This window comes from Octopus bimaculoides, chromosome 3 (assembly GCF_046866305.1).
Source record: "Octopus bimaculoides isolate indiv1 chromosome 3, ASM4686630v1, whole genome shotgun sequence".
In the NCBI taxonomy this organism is placed as follows: domain Eukaryota; kingdom Metazoa; phylum Mollusca; class Cephalopoda; order Octopoda; family Octopodidae; genus Octopus; species Octopus bimaculoides.
The window spans coordinates 10,336,652-10,356,684 of record NC_142930.1 but is presented as its reverse complement, the minus strand read 5'-3'; the positions used below and the strand labels follow the sequence as shown (position 1 = coordinate 10,356,684).

The window sequence follows — 20,033 nt, the reverse complement described above, 5'->3', positions numbered from 1 at the left end:
CAATCCCAGAGCCTAAATCAGTGAGAGACCTGGGTATCGACATGAGTGATGATACCTCTTTCCAAGTGCACATTACCAGAATGGCAACAAAGTGCAGACGATTGGCTGGATGGATCCTGAGAACATTCAGAACCAGAGATAAGGAAACCATGATGATCCTCTGGAGGACATTCGTCCTCAGCCGCCTGGATTACTGCTCGCAGCTGTGGTCACCCACCAGTCTGAAATTAACAGCAGACCTTGAAGCAATCCAGAGGAGATTCACAAAGAAGATTGTCTCTTTGCAACTGCTCAGCTACTGGGAAAGGCTGAAACAGCTAAGACTCTACTCCCTGGAGAGAAGGCGGGAGAGGTATGCAGTAATATACATCTGGAAGATCCTGGAAGGAATTGTGCCAAATTTTGGCATTGAAAGCTACACCAATGCCAGAACGGGACGACGCTGCATAGTGCCAAAGATCCCAGCAATGCCATCGCGCTTCAGGACCGGTTACTGCAACAGCTTGGGATTCAGGGGCCCACAGCTTTTTAATATTCTCCCAAAGAGCCTGAGGAATCTGCACAAAGTAGATGTAGGAGTTTTTAAATCAAAGCTGGACCTCTTCCTATCGAGAGTCCCAGATGAACCTACCTCGCGGCAGGAGGTGCAAATGAGGGTTGCTAAATCAAACTCCATTCTTCACCAAGTGCCACATATTGTAAGAGGCTCCCTGTAATAACAGTGTAGCAACACGGTGGTGCATCAGCATGGCTGAAGCTCTAAGCTGAAACTTAAAAAACAAAACAAAAAAAAAAACAATATAATATTTCTTATTTTGCTATACTCCAGAAGATAGCATTTAATTATAAAAACATGACCACAGTTGGTAGAATTCTTTTTGGACATGGAAGCAGTGACTCACTATGGGTGGCACTCCGTTGCTTACGATGTCGAGGGTTCCAGTTGATCCGATCAACAGAACAGCCTGCTCATGAAATTAACGTGCAAGTGGCTGAGCACTCCACAGACACGTGTACCCTTAACGTAGTTCTCGGGGATATTCAGCGTGACAGTGTGACAAGGCTGACCCTTTGAATTACAGGCACAACAGAAACAGGAAGTAAGGGTGAGAGAAAGTTGTGGTGGAAGAGTACAGCAGGGTTCGCCATCATCCCCTGCTGGAGCCTCGTGGAGCTTTAGGTGTTTTCGCTCAATAAACACTCACAACGCCCGGTTTGGGAATCGAAACCGCGATCCTATGACTGCGAGTCCGCTGCCCTAACCACTGGGCCATTGCGCCTTCACAGTGACTCACTATAAACTCTAGAAATTATAAAAGTTTTAAATATATACTAATTCACTTACATCTTTTGAAGTACATAAGTATTGGCTCAAGATGTTTTGTGCAGTTAACCGTTCAGCAGGATCTTTTTTTGTCATTTTCTTGATTAGTTCAGCCTTTGAAAAACAAATAACACATGGAATAAAAGTTAATTGCTTTAAAATTTCCTATTAAACAGCTGAGATTCGAGGTAAAAAAAACAAACTGATATATAATATTTAGAATGGGTTATAGTACATTTTTTACTATTTTTTCTTCAATCACATATTGTAGAGGGGAGAAAGAAATATTAAATATATCTCGAAATTGTGGATGGAATGTGTGGAAGAGGTAGACCCAGGAAGACGTGCGATGAAATGGTCAGTAAAGATCTTCAGAAGTTGGGCCTCACAGAGGGGATGACAAGGGACCAAGTCTTCTAGCAGTTTGCTTGCATGAAAAGACATGTCAAGCTAAGTAAAATTGGGATTGTCCTTGCATACAGGCATGTTCCCAGCATCTCTCTTCAGCTGAGTGACACTAATCTTGCAGGATCATGGGTGCTGGTGTCATGTAAAAGCACCTGTGCTGGTGTTGCACAAAAGCACCCAGTACACTCAATAAAATGGTTCGCATTAGGAAGGGCATCCAGCTGTGGAAAGCATGCCAAAACAGACATGGCGCCTGGGCAGCTCTTCAGTTGGCTAGCTTCTGTCAAAACATCCACCCATGCCAGCATGAAAAATGGATGTTAAAGGATGATGATGTATTCATGTTTGGTACACACAAAGTAAGTGTATGGTAGGTATCAATTATTAATCAGGTTAGTGTAAAAGCAATTAGAAATCTAGCTATGCAGATCTGGCAAAGATGGATTAATATCTCCATCATCTCTATTAGTAAAAGCGAAATTCTGTCTGTCTGTCTGGGACCCCTGTATCTGTCTACATTTGCTCTGCATAGACATCACCATCACCATTCTACATTTCTATTAACTGTTTTTCATACTGGAATAATATGGAAATGTTGGTAAACAGTTTTACACTTGGTCATTTTGTTTAATCAATATCAATTTTCTATATTCTGAACACACTCTTTCTAAGTTAAGCAAACATTTTCAATATAACAGTGAGATTGATTGATTGAGTGAGCATGCATGCATATTCACCCAGGAGTTACAAGATATAAAAAAACATAGCACACATCATTATCATTTAATGTCCACTTTCTTTGTTAGCAAGAGTTAGACATTTTGACTACAACTGGCAAGCCAGAGAGCTGCATCAGGATCCAGTCCGACTTTGGCTTGGTTTCTACAACTGGATGCCCTTCCTAATGCCAACCACTCTGAGACTGTAGTAGGTACCTTATATGTGTCACCAAAACAGGTGATTTTACATGTCACCAGCATGGATGCTGTTATGGATCACTGGCACTGGCCACAGCTACAATTTCATTTGGCTTGATTAAACAGAATCCACAATACATAACACATGCAGCTTTTTAAACCAACAAATGACTTAAAAAGTTAAAGAACAAACAAAACATTAGACCAGTGCTTAATAAACAATTTAATAAAAGGAACAAGCTATTACTTACTAAACCTATGTATTAATGATTACAAAGATGGAATTTCCTTTCCTCAGTTTTTTCCCTTCTCTTTTACTTTCCTGTCTTGCAAGTTATTTGGTAACTGCACTAGTGCCAGTGGCACAAAAAAAAAAAAAAAACCTGGCACACACTGTAAAGTGGTTGGTGTTAGGAAGACATCCAGCTGTAGAAACTACACTAAAGCTGACATGGAGTACAGTGCAGATCCTGTCAAACTGCCAAAATGCCAGCATGGAAAATGGATGTTAAATGATGATGATGAAAAAGGACATTACACAAATGTCAATTAACTAATAAACCAGCTAAACAACTAATGTAAAAAGAAAAATCACAAGCCATGATTTTACCATCTAACCAACATGCTGTTATTTACAATTCAAAGGTACAAAGCATTAATATTACCTGATCTGGGAAGTTCTGTACTACTAAGTTATCTATTTTAGAATTTTCTTTCAACACATTGAACAAATCTGTACGTTCAGACATTGTAGTGAAAGAGTAATACAGTTCGTATATGATTAAGCCAAGGCTGTATATATCTGACTGTAATAGAACATGAGAGTGTTATTTAAATATATCACAATTAGAGGAACATTTTAAAAATAAAATTATACATTTTCTATTATTCTATTGGTGATAGTAGTGATAACCATTGTGTTCTTGGTCTAGGTAATGTGTTTTCTTGGTTTTGGTTACCTTATGTATGTTTATTGGCGTATAAGGGTGGAAGCTTGATTAAAATCTGTGAGAAGTACAAGAAAAATGACAACCCTGAGTTACCAAGCCTATGATTAAAGGCATTCTAACTATGACAATGCCATTTTCATTTTGTTACATCGTGTGTTTAGAACTAAATTATGCAATGTATTCTATCTTCTGTAAGATAGTAGGTGTAATTTAGCTTTTAAGTTTAGCCACCCAACTGGCCACAGAGTGTTTCCCTTCTTTCTTTGTAAATTAAATATTTATTATGAGAGTAACATTTGTAGTATTTTTATAATATCCATAGAATTTTTATAGATAAACAAAACAATTTTATTTTACTCTGAATACTGGCCATAAAAAATCTGCCTCAATAAATTCCATCCAAACTGTGCAAGTATGGGAAAAGTGGATGTTAGAATGATTTTAAACATGCATTTTATTCTTACGTAAAACTTTATCATTTTTTGGCGAAAGACAGTCAATCAAATCATTATATTTACTCTATTTATGAAAGAAAAACCAACCAAGATAGCTTTATTAATGTGTTTACCTTTGTGTCATAATTTGAAGAGTTTAGCTGTTCTGGTGCCGAGTAAGTTGATGTACCAACCCCCACAGAAAGGGAAACAAAATCTTCTGAAACAGATGGAAAGGAACAAACAAGATATTAACTTTACACTTATGGCTTTCAGAAAGTAGTCTGAACTGGGAGACTGCAGTCTAATGAGTGAAATAAATAAAAGAAATAAGCTATACAGTAACTCATCATTGACTATTTATCAAAATATTCTTCAGTTTTGCTCAAGTAGGCAAATTGTAAAGGAGAAACATGTTGATATTTTGGAAGACAAGATATTTATCATAGTTAATTTAATACATTTATATATATTTTGCTGTTTAATAATTATTTTCTTAGGGCAGTTTTCTTTGTTGGAGTAGTTGTTTTCCTCAGCTTAAGGCTTTTCATATTTCTAACCATTTGTTCATGAAGTAAGTACAACTTACGTTAGTAAATAGTTCAGAGATGGAAAGTTTTCTGGTAATGCAATGTACAGCATTGTACAAGGGGCTACTGAAAAGTTCCTGGCTTTAAGGGTATTGTGGAAGGTCTGGTTAGAGGCCCAACCTTCTGAGTTCTTTTACAGGGCTTAGAAAAACTGAAGGATCACTGTAATAAGTTTGTGAATTTGAGAGGGGAATACGTTGAATAAAATCATAATTAACTGATCCTCCTGTATTTTCTTTTACTCCAAAGCCAGGAACTTTTTAGTACCTCCTTGTATTTCTGTATCTTGTGAAAAGTATTGAGAGAGGGAGAGAAAGTTGAAAAGAGAAAGAGAATTTGAAGAGTTAGCAGAATGTAAGGAAGTGTGATGATGGATGGGACACTACTGTTGTTAGCAACTGAAGAGCTGAGAATAGTGATCCAAAGAAGTAATGATGTCCAGTGGGAAGCGGGAGAAAAGTAAAATATTACATTTGAATGAAGTAGAATAAGAATTTGAATATATATAGCTTTACCAGCGATGGTGGCAGAAGAATTCAGAAAAATTTGAAGAGATTCTTTTGATAAAAGATCAGTGTATGGATTTAATTGAGAAGAGTTGAGAGCCTGCAGGCTGTATTGTGTATCTATGATGATAGAGTGAATGTTGAGCAAGATTTGGTTGCTATTTCTAGTAGGCTGATTGGCTGCATAAAAACTCCCTCATTAATTCATGCTAGGTAAGTGTTTCATAACAGCATCATTTGCTCTCTTGTCAATGTCACAGTTACTGTAATAGTTACTTGAAAGTATTAACAATTACAAAAACAGATATACAATTTGTACAGTGTTGAAACATGTAGTTTTTAAGGCTGGATACTTTTCTTACAATATAACCACTATAGTGAATATGTGAACTTTTGACAGGATTCTGGTTTAAGTATCCCATAACTTTTTTATTTTTTGGAATCTTTAGAAAATGGTTGAGAATTTATGCTCTACACATGGGAATTAATATGATTATGAAAACAAAAATTAAAAAATTTTTTTAACCCTCACCCCTTAAATCCTAAAATTGAACTCTTTTTCAATTTTTTAAAAAAAATCAGAGTTTAAAATGCAGATAGTCTGAATTTGTTGCCTAAAGCCCACCAGTCGACCACCCATGGGTGCATCACTGTTACATAAAATGTGTTTATGAAGAGAAAAATAATGAAAAATATCAATATATGTCAGAGTGACAAAGAAATGAGGACGGTATCAGATGGTCATGGGATGTGCTAAAAACAACAGATAAATTACCCTTAAATCACACAAAAAATTTTCTTGTTTTTTTCATAGTTGTATAAATTCCCATGTGTAGAACACAAATTCACAAAAATGTTCTGAAAATTCCAAAAAATAAAAAAAGTTATGAGGTGTTATATGGGTTCCTTAAACTAGAATTCTGACAAACCATCATCATATAGTGTCCCAATATCTTCACAGCTAGTGTGGCTGTTTAAATTATATCTCTAAGACATAACAAAAAATGTCCCAGTATTTCATTTAGCCTTGTTTTCTTTGAAAAACTACAGGAATCAACACAAAGAAATGTATATGCATGTCACAAAAAGAAATATTACTAATAAACTATGCCAGCATTGAAGACAGATGTTTAAAGGTAATGATGATGATGATGAAGCAGTAAATAATACAATTAATTATATCTGATTTTTCCTTATCCATTAAAAGGAAAAAAGTACAACTTTGTACCTAATTTAATAGAATAATAATAATTAAGAAGAAAAGGCTTTACCTTTGGTTACATCTGAATCAGATGTGTAACTTCTTTTCGCCAAGCCAAAATCTCCTATCTTTACTGAGAAGTTCTCTTTTAAAAAAATATTAGCCGGCTGTAAACAGAAATAGTAGTATAAATATATTTCATTGAATAATAAAGCCTGAAAATGAAAAACTGGGTGCTCCTATTTTGTTAGATACATGATTCAGATTACCTCTCATTTAAGGCTTACATAAACTGTTTGTCTACTTCAAAAGATTTAGTTGGCAGAGACAACACTAATGACTTCTTAATATAGTAGGTCAGTGTATTGAGAAGTATATTTTTAATGACAAGAGAAGGCATGGTGATATGGTTAAGAAGTCCACTTCTCAACTACATGCTTTTGGGTTGTTTTGCTGAGTGGCACTTTGGACAAGTGTCTTCTACTATGGCTGTGAGTTGACCAGAGCCCTATAAGTAGATTTGGTAGATAGATGTTGAAAGTAGCTGTGTGTGTGTGTGTGTTTGCAATAATTGTAAACAAGCATTGCCACCATACAAGTGGTGTTCTTCTGTGAAAAACATCACTTCTCATGGAATAATATCACTTTGTTTGGAATCAGGTGAGGATTGGCCTCAGTGAATTCCGTCTGACCAAAGCAAACATGAAAAAGTGGACGTTAATACAATGATGATGGAACTGTCTTCTTTACTTGTGAGCAACAGGTCTTTGGATATTTACTAAATATTGGTTTCAAATTTTGGCACAAGACCAGCAATTTTAGAGAAGGGATAAATCGATTCATCGACCCCCAATGCTCAACTGGTACTTAATTTATTGACCCCAAAAGGATGAAAGGCAAAGTCAACCTTGGTGGGATTTGAAAGCAGAATGTAAAGATAGACAAAATGGTGCTAAGCATTTAAGCCCAGTGGGCTATTGATTCTGCCAGCTTGCTACCTTATATTTACTAAATGTTACACCTGGTAAACAATAGCATTGTCGATTATAGATTTTGAAATGGTTAATCAGTGGTTCACTGCTTTTCTGACAGTACAAGTGGCAAGAGCATATCTGTAATTCAGAGCAAAACATACCACTCATCATGTGGGAGAGGTATTCCATTATTAGTAGTATTATTATCCCCATAACACAAACTTTGTACAAGAGCTGTTCTAACATTACTGTCAATAGTTGTTAGCATCTTAACTTAGATTCTTGCATCATTATTGCATCTAATATTATGAAATACTATCATTAGAAAATGAATAACTGAGAACGATGATGATGTTTTCATGTAATAATATTTTATGTATCATGGATCTCCATGGATTATTAATATCTGAATTTATTTCCTTTGAATAAATTAAAAGACAAAAAGCATATTTTACCTTTATGTCCCTGTGAATAATTCCTCTGGAATGTATGAATTCTAAACCTTCCACAGTTTCTTGGAGAATTTTCAGATTATTTACAGTATCAATACCTGAGAAAAGAAAAGAAGTCATTGCTGTCAAATAATATTTTGGTGAATGATACAGAATCTAAAATATTAATTAAGAAAAATATTTTAGTGATTTTATAACAAGGATATTCTCTAACTCAGTGAATTGTATCTTAAAATACTTGATTGAGAGTAAAGATTATGTCATTTCCAATTTGAAATTTTCAAAGAAATGCTGCTACAGTTGTTATGATTCAAAGCAGATATTTCATTCTCTGGAATATTAGATTTGTCTAGGAGGAATGGAAGCTTTATCTTGGGTGTCAAATTAACATATTTCTATATTAACTATTGCTCATCTTTTTAATTTTGTTGGGTCAAACATGTTTAGTACTTGACCAATTACAAGCTATGTAATCATTTTAAAATCAGATTTTGAATGTTTTGCATCTCTTTATCAATGGCAACCAAATAAACAATTTGAAATTAAATTTTCAATCTAAATTAGATTTATCATTATTCATGGCCCCAGGAAAAACTGATGTTCTCATAATAACCAGTTTAATATTGTTTGCTTTATTTTTCTAATTATATTTTGTATGTAAGATGAGCAGGTAAAAATCATTAAATATGTAATGGAGATGAAGAAGTAAAAAGAGAAAAAAAAATCAATACTCTGTGTTGCCAACAGTACATCATCACCAGAAATGGAGTCATTTAACATGGCAAAACTTAAGAAAGACAGACTAATAGCTTTCTTTATTATATGAGTGATGGTGAATAGGCATTCTTGATTGTGTATAGCTTAATAATTCAAAGATAGTGCTGCAGCATACCAATGGTACTATGATGCAGTTGTGAAAATGTTTAGAATACCTGCTTTTGAACCTGGGCCAGTCAATTGACAATTTAAAAGAATAGGCACCAGAAAGATATTAATGTAATTAATAAATAATGTATCACTGGTACATTTAGTTTCCTGGGTACACAACTGAACTTATTGACAGAAACACATTGGCTTAAACAGTCAAATAATAACACTGTTATGGATTGGGGCTCATATCTAACCTTCTGAACAAGATACAAATAAATAATTTTTTGTACACATAATATAACTACTAGCACAACCTTGTATTTCAATAAGTAAAACTAGTAAGTAATCCATTTAACAGTTACTTAGATAATCCATGAGTAAACTTACGCTCAACTAGTGGTTTATCATCTTCACTGTTTCTGGAGTTCAGCCAGTCTTCTAATGTTTGTTCACAAAGTTCCATCTGTATATAAAGTGTTTTACAGGATTTATACTGCTAAAAAAAAAAAAAAAAGAAAAAAGAAAAAAGAAAACAAACTATAATAAAACACTTTCAAGACTGACATAGGATTATGTATTGTAAAAAGCAAAACATAAACCATAAAATAAAATTTGGTTTTAAAATTTTTAAACAAACCCACATATACCTGACAGAAAATTTAGAAAATTGTTTTACAAAAATACCTTTTCTATTTAATTGATTAAAGCTAAAATTGAAGACAAATTGAAAAGTTTAATATTTTCTTTAGTCATCTCTTTTACTCTTTTACTTGTTTCAGTCTTTTGACTGTGGCCATGCTGGAGCACCGCCTTTCATCATCATCATCATCGTTTAACGTCCGCTTTCCATGCTAGCATGGGTTGGACGATTTGACTGAGGACTGGTGAAACCGGATGGCAACACCAGGCTCCAATCTAATTTGGCAGAGTTTCTACAGCCGGATGCCCTTCCTAACGCCAACCACTCAGAGAGTGTAGTGGGTGCTTTTACGTGTCACCCGCACGAAAACGGCCACGCTCGAAATGGTGTCTTTTATGTGCCACCCGCACAAGCCAGTCCAGGGGCACTGGCAACGATCTCGCTCGAAAATCCTACGGGAGCCAGTCAGGCGGTACTGGCAACGGCCACGCTCAAAATGGTGCATCTCATGTGCCACCCGCACCAGAACCAGTCCAGGGGCACTGGCAACGATCTTACTTGGCTTGCCGGGTCTTCTCACGCACAGCACATTTCCAAAGGTCTCGGTCAGTAGTCATCGCCTCGGTGAGGCCCAATGTACGAAGGTCTTGCCTCACCACCTCAGCCCAGGTCTTCCTGGGCCTACCTCTTCCACGAGTTCCCTCAACTGTTAGGGTGTGGCACTTTTTCACGCAGCTATCCTCATCCATTCTCACCACATGTCCATACCAGCGCAATCGTCTCTCTTGCACACCACAACTGATGCTTCTAATGTTCAGCTTTTCTCTCAAGATACTTACACTCTGACGGGTATTCACATTGACATTACACATCCAGCGGAGCATACTGGCTTCATTCCTTGCAAGCTTACGTAAGTCCTCAGCAGTTACAGCCCATGTTTCACTGCCATGTAGCATGGCTGTTCGTACGCATGCGTCATGGGATTAGACCCCAGCATATGCGAAGCTGTTATACTTACTATACTTACTTTAGTTGAGCAAATCGACCCCAGGACTTATTCTTTGTAAGCCTAGTACTTATTCTATTGGTTTCTTTTTGCCGAACCGCTAAGTTACGGGGACATAAACACACCAGCATCGGTTGTCAAGCGATGTTGGAGGGACAAACACAGACACACAAACACATTCATATATATATATATATATATATATATATATATATATATACATATATACGATGGGCTTCTTTCAGTTTCCGTCTACCAAATCCACTCACAAGGCTTTGGTCGGCCCAAGGCTATAGTAAAAGACACTTGCCCAAGATGCCACGCAGTGGGACTGAACCCGGGACCATGTGGTTGGTAAGCAAGCTACTTACCACACAGCCACTCCTACGCCGATTTTTGAGAAAGACACTTTAAGTTACAGTTCAAAATGAGGCTGTTCCTCTATATTTGCAAGCAATTACCAATAATCTTCAGCACAAAATGAAAAAAATCTGGAGAAATAAGACTTGGGCTCACTAAACCCAATGGAGACCTGTGCCCCATTGTGGTCGGCTTCACCCTTTGCCGTCTCACTGCAAAGGTGTGCTTACAATCAGTCTCAAGCTTATTGGAGGAGGAATTTTCCTCCACCCAACTAGGAGTGGGCACCAAATTGGGATGTGAAGCTGTTGCCCATGCTATCAGAGCCTATGCCAACTTTCCCTCCTTGTCACCTAAGGTCATCCTCAAACTTGACCATAAGAATGCCTTCAACTCCATCAGCCGTAGACTCTACCACCTTGCATGGCAGGCTTATCAGGAGCCCTCCTATCTCTCTTTCGGTGACCACATCATCACCTCCACCTCAGGAGTCCAACAGGGAGACCCATTTAGGCCCTCTCTGTTTGCACTGGGCATTGATGACATCACCAAAATGGGTGTCGAGCTAGACCTCAATGTCTGGTTTCTTGATGATGTTTGTTTGGGGAGACCTCTGAGAGAAAAAGTAGAGCATTTTGAATTTATCTCCAAAAATCTGATAGAGGATTACACTAGCCATGTAACTAAATCGCAAATGATTATAAAATTGAGTAAAAGAAAAGGATATTTCCTGTAAATAAAAGAGAAAGTAGGTATAAAATAAAGGTAAAAGAAAAATGACAAGCTGAAGTAACTCAAACAAGAAATTAATACAGGAGATTGTGGTTTTTGTTGAAAGCTAATTACAAAATCTAGAAATGATCTTAATTTATGCCAGAGCAGCTGTGTGGCTTCCGTGCCGGTGGCATGTAAATAGCACCATTTGAGCGCGATCATTACTAGCGTCACCTTACTGGCACATGAAAATACATTCGAGCGAGGTTGTTGCTAGTGCCACTGGACTGGCTCCTGTGCAGGTAGCATGTAAAAAACACCATTTTGAGTGTGGCCGTTGCCAATACCGCCTAACTGGCCCTCGTGCCGGTGGCACGTAAAAGCACGCACTACACTCTCAGAGTGGTTGGTGTTAGAAAGGGCATCCAGCTGTAGAAACTCTGCCAGATCAGATTGGAGCCTGGGGCAGAAAATCAGTAAAAAAAAAAAACATTCATCAATAACAATATGTGAAGCAAATGTCAAATGAAATAAGAAAAATAAAAAAAGAAGTGATACTTACAATTAGCGGAGATCCTTGAGAGTTACAAAGTTGATTATCAGAACTTTCAGAGGAATCACTTGAATTGAAAGATGAATCTAATTCTTTGATATTTAATTTCTGAAAGCTTGAAGGAAAAAAAAAAAAAAAAAGGAATGTTTATTATGATTTCACCTTTAACATTCAGATTACGTTGTCAAATGTAATGCTCACTTATTCATATTGTTTTGAATTAATCACACATTATCTCATAGCTTTAAAATTTCAGTGATGTGATTGTTTATTTTTAAGATGTATGGTAGGTGTGAGAGTTCAGGTCTGATTGCTTTGAATACAAAACAGGTTAAATATTTGGGCTGGATATGGTTGGTTTAAATGCCAGAGGATTAAAATACTTACAAATTATTTTATTAAACAATAGTGTGGCAAGCTAAGCCTGGGATACAGCTTCAAGTCTTTGTTAAATAATTTGACATTTATTTCTCATATATGTGATTTTCAAATGTAATCAAAAGACATGGGTGAGATGGACTTCATATGATGGGCTTATACTAATTACATTATGTGGGAGTACTGAAAAGTTCCTGGCTTTAAGGGTATTGTGAAAGGCCTGGTTGGAGGCCAAACCTTTCAAGTTCTTTTTATATCTTGTTTGATAATTATTTTCCTATGGTAGTTTTTTTTCTTTTTTTCCACATCTTAAGCCTTTTCATATTTCTAACCATTCAACCATGATGCAGTAAGTACAACTTATGTTAGTGAATAGTTCAGAGATGAAGAGTTTTCTGATAATGCAATATATAGCAGTGTACAAGGGGGTGCTGTAAAGTTCCTGGCTTTAAGGGCATTGTAAAAGGCCTAGTTGGAAGCTCCACCTTCTGAGTTCTTTTTACAGTGCTTAGAAAAACTGAAGGACTACTGCAATAAGTATGTGAATCTGAGAGGGGAATATGTTAAATAAAATCATAATAAATTGATCCTTCCGTATTTTCTACTCAAAGCCAAGAGCTTTTCAGCAACACCATAGTACATAATTTCAAACTGTTTGAGGGTGGATCAACAACTTTTAGAGATTAAAGGGAATATGTACATAGCTACTTGACTTGTTAGACTATTGACCAAATCTCCATCTGTTCATACCCTCCTGGTTTTTTAAAGAAATATAAAACATACTGGATTACTCTTTTACTTGTTTCAGTCATTTGACTGTGGCCATGCTGGAGCACCGGCTTTAGTGGTCGTGCTTCACCACCTCATCCCAGGTCTTCCTGGGCCTGCCTCTTCCACAGGTTCCCTCAACCACTAGGATGTGGCACTTTTTCACACAGCTATCCTCATCCATTCTCACCACACGTCCAAACCAGCGCAATCGTCTCTCTTGCACACCACTACTGATGCTTCTTAGGTTCAACTTTTCTCTCAAGATACTTACACTCTGACGGGTATGCACACTCACATTACTCATCCATCGGAGCATACTGGCTTCATTCCTTGCGAGCTTACACATGTCCTCAGCAGTCACGGCCCATGTTTCACTGCCATGTAGCATGGCTGTTCGTACACATGCGTCATACACTTTGCCTTTTACTCTGAGTGAGAGGCCCTTTGTCGCCAGCAGAGGTAAGAGCTCTCTGAACTTTGCCCAGGCTATTCTTATTCTAGCAGCTACACTTTCAGCGCACCCTCCCCCACTACTAACTTGGTCACCCAGATAGCGGAAGCTATCAACTATGTCTAGTTTTTCTCCCTGGAATGTGACAGAAGTTGTTTTCTGCACATTTTCAGAGTTTATTGCTCCTGAACATACAAAATTCTAACTTCCTAGTTAACCTTCCTTTGATATTGCTGCACCTCTTATGTGTCCATAGCTTGCACTGGGTACATCTTATAGAGTTTCTACCTACACCTTTTCTACAGATTGAGCAGGGCCATCTACCTGTGTTTTGTCTACCTTCCTACTTATTAGGACTTTGGTTTTAGCTAGTTTTGTCTACCTTCCTACTTATTAGAACTTTGGCTTTAGCTAGGTATTAGGACTTTGGTTTTAGCTAACTATAATTAAAAAAAATACTTTGTAAATGCTTGAAGGTATATCACCTGAGATGAAGAATTAGAATTTGAACCAATAAAACTTAAATTATTTCCATTCTATATCTGAGATAATGTGTCTTATCAGGAATCCACATCCTTAACTGATTTTATTCAACAATAAACTCAACTTTGCAATCATGTTTTGTCCTTAGCTTTTCTATTGTTACTACAAATGAACAATCTCCTCTGAAGTTTTTAGCAAGATATTTTACTACACCCTCTTGAAGAGTATTGCTATCCCTACTATTTTTTCATAAAGATCTTGAACCAAATAATATAGATAAAAGGATAAGGATCCTTCCCGAGTCATATAAACTCATAGAGCCAGTTTCCTGGTTTCTGTGGTGCATATGTTCTCCTCTGGATGGGACACTAGTCTCTTGCAGGATTACTCAGTTTTGCCATGTGAGTGAACTAGAGCAACATCAAAATGAAGTGTTCTGTTCAAGAACACAATGCATCATCTTGTCCAGGAATTGAAACCAAAATCTTATGATCATGAGTCTAACATCCTAACCACTAAACCTCATATCTCCACTATCAAATAATATACATACAATAAAATCCCTAATGGCTTTTCCATCCCATTCACATTTAATATTCATAACCGTTTGAAAAGATGAGGACTGTAAAATAGCAAACAATCAATTAATGATATTGGTTAAGTTTTCAGCCAAAAATCTAAATAAGTAAACTTCTAAAATTATAAACCACAACACAAAGCTTTGTTATGTTGTAAATCATCATCATCATCATCATCGTTTAACGTCTGCTTTCCATGCTAGCATGGGTTGGACGATTTGACTGAGGACTGGTGCAACCGGATGGCTACACCAGGCTCCAATCTAATTTGGCAGAGTTTCTACAGCTGGATGCCCTTCCTAACGCCAACCACTCAGAGAGTGTAGTGGGTGCTTTTACGTGTCACCCGCACGAAAACGGCCACGCTCGAAATGGTGTCTTTTATGTGCCACCCGCACAAGAGCCAGTCCAGGGGCACTGGCAACGATCTCGCTCGAAAACCCTACAAGGCCAGTCAGGCGGTACTGGCAACGGTCACGCTCAGGATGGTACATCTTATGTGCCACCCGCACAAGAGCCAGTCCAGGGGCACTGGCAACGATCTCGCTCGAAAACCCTACAAGGCCAGTCAGGCGGTACTGGCAACGGTCACGCTCAGGATGGTACATCTTATGTGCCACCCACACAAGAGCCAGTCCAGGGGCACTGGCAACGATCTCACTTGGCTTGCCGGGTCTTCTCACACACAGCACATTTCCAAAGGTCTCGGTCAGTAGTATGAGTAAATAATAAAAATAACAGGCACCAGTAGGGCTGTGTTGCGAAAGAGTTCGTTTCTCAATCAAGTGCATTCAGATTCAGTGCCACTGCTTTGCACCTTGGGTAAGTGTCTTCTACTACACCACTGGGATGACCAAAGCCATGTGAATGGATTTGGGAGATGGAAACTGAAAAGAAGCCTGCCATGATAATTTTAAACATGTGTCACCATTATACAAATGGTGCCATTTGCTCCCAATCTTTCATAGCAACACGTCTGATTGTGGAGAAATATTACCTTGCTTGGAAACAAGTGAAGCTTGATGACAGGACGGGTAATTGGCTGTAGAAAATCTGAGTCAATGAATTCTGTTTGACGCATGCAAGTATGAAAGAATCGATGCTAAAATGGTGATGATGAAACCAGTTGCAAAATAAATAGAACTAGATAAAATAATATAATATAACGTATATAGAATAAAGTTATTAATTATGCTACAGAAACTGCAGTAATACCATGAACGAAAGATAATAGTAGTTAGTATAAAATATATTACCCTGCATTAGGGGCTAAACCTGAGTAGGAAAAACGTTCCATCTCTGGACCTTCATTTGATGGACCTGGAAAAAAAAATGAATTGTAAAACAGAAATATTCTTTGTTAATTTAGAACAGTCAATGGTAGAATCATTAGTGAACCAAACAGGATACTTTCCCATTTTTAGTTACCTCTATGTTTGGAATTCAATCCTATCATAGTTAACTTTGCTTTCATCCTGGATGGCTGACCATTGCCCATGCAAAATATCAGCAATGTCTGTGCGTGTGGTTATTGCTTTAGTAGTCAGCTTCATCGAAGTTCATGTCCATAGCTTCTGTGCTTGCTGTGGTACCCACTTGCTTGATTGGGTATCAGATAGTTGATTGCACAACCTAAAATTTTAGGTCCAATAAGGCTTGCACAGCACCTCACAGATGCTCTCCACACTACTGACATGATCCTGAGGCAAGCCAGAGCAAGAAATCCAGTGTCAATAAAACAAATACCAGATATGTACCAAGAGTTGGTTATCTAAACCACTAAATTATGACCTATGCTAATGTAAGAAACCATTAGTTTTCTAATTCATTTTTTATTCTGTGGAGCCTGGTGTAGCCATCCGGTTGCACCAGTCCTCAGTCAAATCGTCCAACCCATGCTAGCATGGAAAGCGGACGTTAAACGATGATGATGATGATGATGATGATGATGATATAATACACGAATGAAAGATAAAATATTTTTTCTAAATAGGAGGATTCTGGTCTACAACTGGTTTTATTTTCAGTTGGGGACCCGAACTCAACATTACAAGCCAGGAAGGCATTTAGCGGGTAGCTAACTTTTTTGATTTGATTGCAATGCTGGTAATACAGGCTGGTAGCAATGATAGTAAATTGTAGATTAAAAAAATGCCATAGTGACATTAATCAAATCAATATTACACAGCTAAATTTCAGAGAATGAAACCATAAAGGATAAACAAGGGTTTTATGTGCATGTCTAATTAATACAGAGAAGTCGACTTAACCTGTGTTAGTAATGATGAATAATGATTTTTAAGGCTACATGACATTATACAGGCAGTAGTCAGTTTAGTAGTGTTTAGCACAATATTAATTTGAGGAGTAATTTGTCTTTCAATGTAGTGGCAACTACTTTTTCCTTCCATAAATAGTTAGATATCTTTCAGTTAGCAGTGCATTCAACACAATTACATTATAGAGTTATATCAGGTCATTCTATAAGTTCTGTCCGATTTTACCTTTTTTAAAATTGAATGAAATTTAATAGTATTTTAGCATGTCTAACGGAATTAAAAGTTATTTTTATGCATTTGTGTACATTTAAACTAATTAAATATTATTTTACAGAATAATAGAATTAAAATTTCTTTCTTTAAAACCCTTTCTAACATGAAAGTATCCAAAGAGCATTTGAGGCACATAATGCTTTATGAGTACAAAAAAGGAAACTGCAGCCGAAGTGACTCGAAACATACACTCAGTTTATGGGAAAGAATGCATGAATGAATGTAGAAGATGGTTTGCAAAATTCAGAAGTGGAGATTTCAGCCTTGAAGATGAAGATTGAATGGGACATCCAGTTGAGTTTGATGATAAGCTCCTTAAGGCATTACTTGAAGAAAATCCTGCATCATCTGTTGAAGAATCGGCAATACAGCTGAATTCAAACCATAGAACTGTTCATCGTCATCTTCAACAACTTGGAAAGTTTCCTAAACTTGGAAAATGGGTGCTTCATGAATTGTCCGAAAGCAACCGTAAATCCTGAGTTGACATCTGCTCTTCTCTCCATTCTCACGAACTCATTTCACCCTTTTTTGGATAGACTTGTGACTGGTGACGAAAAATGGATTTTCTATCGAAATGTTAAACGTCGTAAACAGTGGTTTGGTAAAAGGGGAAAAGCTCAACCACAACTGAGAAGGGAACTTCATGGGAAAAAGGTTCTCTCTATCTGGTGGGATTGCAAAGGAGTAATTCACTTTGAATTGTTACCACCTAATGCAACAATCAATGCTCAAGTCTACTGTCAGCATTTAGAGCGTTTGAACCAAGCTTTGAAGAAAAAAAGACCTGCTTTAGTGAATCGAAAAGGAGTGATGTTTCATCAGGAAAATGCGTGACCCCACACTGCAAAGATCACATCACAGAAGATCGAAGAGCTTGGTTGAGAAAAAATTCCTCATCCACCTTATTCTGTCGACCTTGCTCCTTCAGACTACCATTTATTTCGTAGTTTACAGAATCATTTGGGGGACATAACTTTTGCAAGCCAGGAGGAGGTTGAAACTGATATTTCAGAGTTCTTCGCTTTGAAACCAAAAGAGTCTTACATTGATGTGATTAAAAAGCTTGTAAATAGATGGAAGGAAGTCATAGATAATCAGGGAAAGTACATTGATGATTAAATTTCAATTAAATATAATATTTAATCACTTGTTTTCTTTATTCAAAATTCGGACAGAACTTATGGGATGACCTGATATAGTTTGTGGTTGTGCAACCTGCTAGACATAGTAACCAAATCTCCCTCACATCACACACTGCCTTCCATAAGGACTCATTAGCTAATGCAATCCTACAAATCCCTAAAGGAAGACAAGATGGTTATGGCCCTGGAATGCTTTTAATGCTCAGTACAAAAAATTCAAATCTAAGAAAACATTGCTTATTCTATATTTTTATACAATCTGCAGTAGAATTAAAAGCAAAAGAAAATTGAACTTACCTGTCATAAAAATGTCTTGTTCTAGCCAAGCAGAATTATACCCAACAATATTTTTGTGTTTCAAACAAGCTAAAGTTTTTACTTCATCAAGTATCTGGAAAAAAAAATGGGAATGAGCAAACAAACCATTATTCATATTCATAAAAAAATTTTTACATGATGTTGTTAATAACATTCCAAATATGAAATATCAAATATAACAACTTCACAATTACTATCAGTAATTATCATACTATTTGTTTAATGCTTAATTTCATAAATACTTACTCGCTTTATTTCAATTGTGCTGTCATTATCTTTTAGCCAAATTTTTTTGATAGCATAATGTCGTCCATCTAGTTTATTAATTGCCTGATATAAGAAAATAGTTAAGAGTTAATTTTAATGCAGGAAATTAACTGTCAGTCTCTCTCTCTCTCTTTCTCTTTCAATACATTAATGAGTAATGCTTTGGTACTCCAAATAGATATTAATTTTTATTAATTTCTGCAAAAATGAATTATCAACTGCAGAATATTTCCTATGACAATTGTTTTATAATTTATTTTGTTAAATATTAACTATTCTATTTTGTAAAACATTTAGATATGGTCAAGAACTACAAAAATGATAGACCTGCTAGCAACCCCAACAGTATCAAAAACTTATTGGAGCTACCATTGTAGGCATGGTGTGTTGCAAGGACAGAAATCACCTGATCTTGGAATGCAATTATTTTAATGGCCGAACTGAGGCCTGCTGTTTTCTTCTTGGTTGCCTGGTGCATACTCTGAATGTGCATGAATATATGCCATCATCATAATTTCATACCTAGTTTCCATGCTGGTATGGGTTGGACAGCTCCACAAGATTCAATGGGTTAGAGAATCATGATTCGCTGTAGTGTCTTAGATTTGACATAGTCTCTACAAATGGATGCCTTTCCTAATGCCAACCACTTTCCAGAGTGCAGTGGGTATCTTTTTCTGTGGCACCACCACTAGTAAGGTCACTATATAGTTTGCAAGAACCCCTTCAACTTAGCTGGGAGTGAAGTGTCTTTATGTTAGGTGTTGAGAAGTTAAAGAATGATAGAAAGGATGGTACCTTGCAATATACAAGGCTGGGTCTCAATGATTGGGGTGGAGTTGGAAAGAAAGATAAAGATAGTGGTGACAAGGTGCCAGAGTGTACTTTCAATCTATAAGGTGAATAAAAGATAGTGTGGGGAATAGAAGATCAGGAAGGGTAACTGGGTAAAGGCTGCAAAAGTATGGGGGCAAAAGTGAGAGGCTGTTAGAGACAGGGGAAATGGTGAGTGTTGTAAATACTGAAAAAGAGCAGAGAGGTGATCGATAGTAAATATGAATGGGAGGAAGGTGGAGAGATGGATGTCAACAGAAGTGGCTGAGAAGAGGAAGTGGTGACTGGCAGTACAGCAAGTAGGGAAGGGATGAGAGGTAGGAAAATGACAGAAGGGTAAAGATTGCAAGATTGCAG

The 20,033-nt window shown here is 37.0% G+C and overlaps 1 protein-coding gene across 15 annotated transcripts in view; it reads right to left on the bottom strand.

The window, feature by feature from the left end:
- LOC106883935 (eukaryotic translation initiation factor 2-alpha kinase 1) overlaps positions 1-20,033 on the bottom strand; it is a 60,593-nt gene that overhangs the window by 8,874 nt on the left and 31,686 nt on the right. For 3 of the 15 annotated variants that reach the window (XM_014935080.3, XM_089348546.1, XM_052966642.2), the window contains 10 exons: positions 18,822-18,905; positions 18,555-18,648; positions 15,817-15,880; positions 11,909-12,014; positions 9,014-9,122; positions 7,760-7,854; positions 6,401-6,497; positions 4,168-4,253; positions 3,315-3,455; positions 1,346-1,438 (listed from right to left, as the gene is read on the bottom strand). In XM_014935080.3, coding sequence (XP_014790566.1) covers positions 1,346-1,438; positions 3,315-3,455; positions 4,168-4,253; positions 6,401-6,497; positions 7,760-7,854; positions 9,014-9,122; positions 11,909-12,014; positions 15,817-15,880; positions 18,555-18,648; positions 18,822-18,905 — 969 coding nt within the window. Of the gene's footprint in view, positions 1-1,345; positions 1,439-3,314; positions 3,456-3,477; positions 3,655-4,167; positions 4,254-6,400; positions 6,498-7,759; positions 7,855-9,013; positions 9,123-11,908; positions 12,015-15,816; positions 15,881-18,554; positions 18,649-18,821; positions 18,906-20,033 lie in introns of those variants that run through there. The other 12 variants (XM_014935082.3, XM_089348548.1, XM_089348552.1 and 9 more) reach the window with 7 other exon arrangements.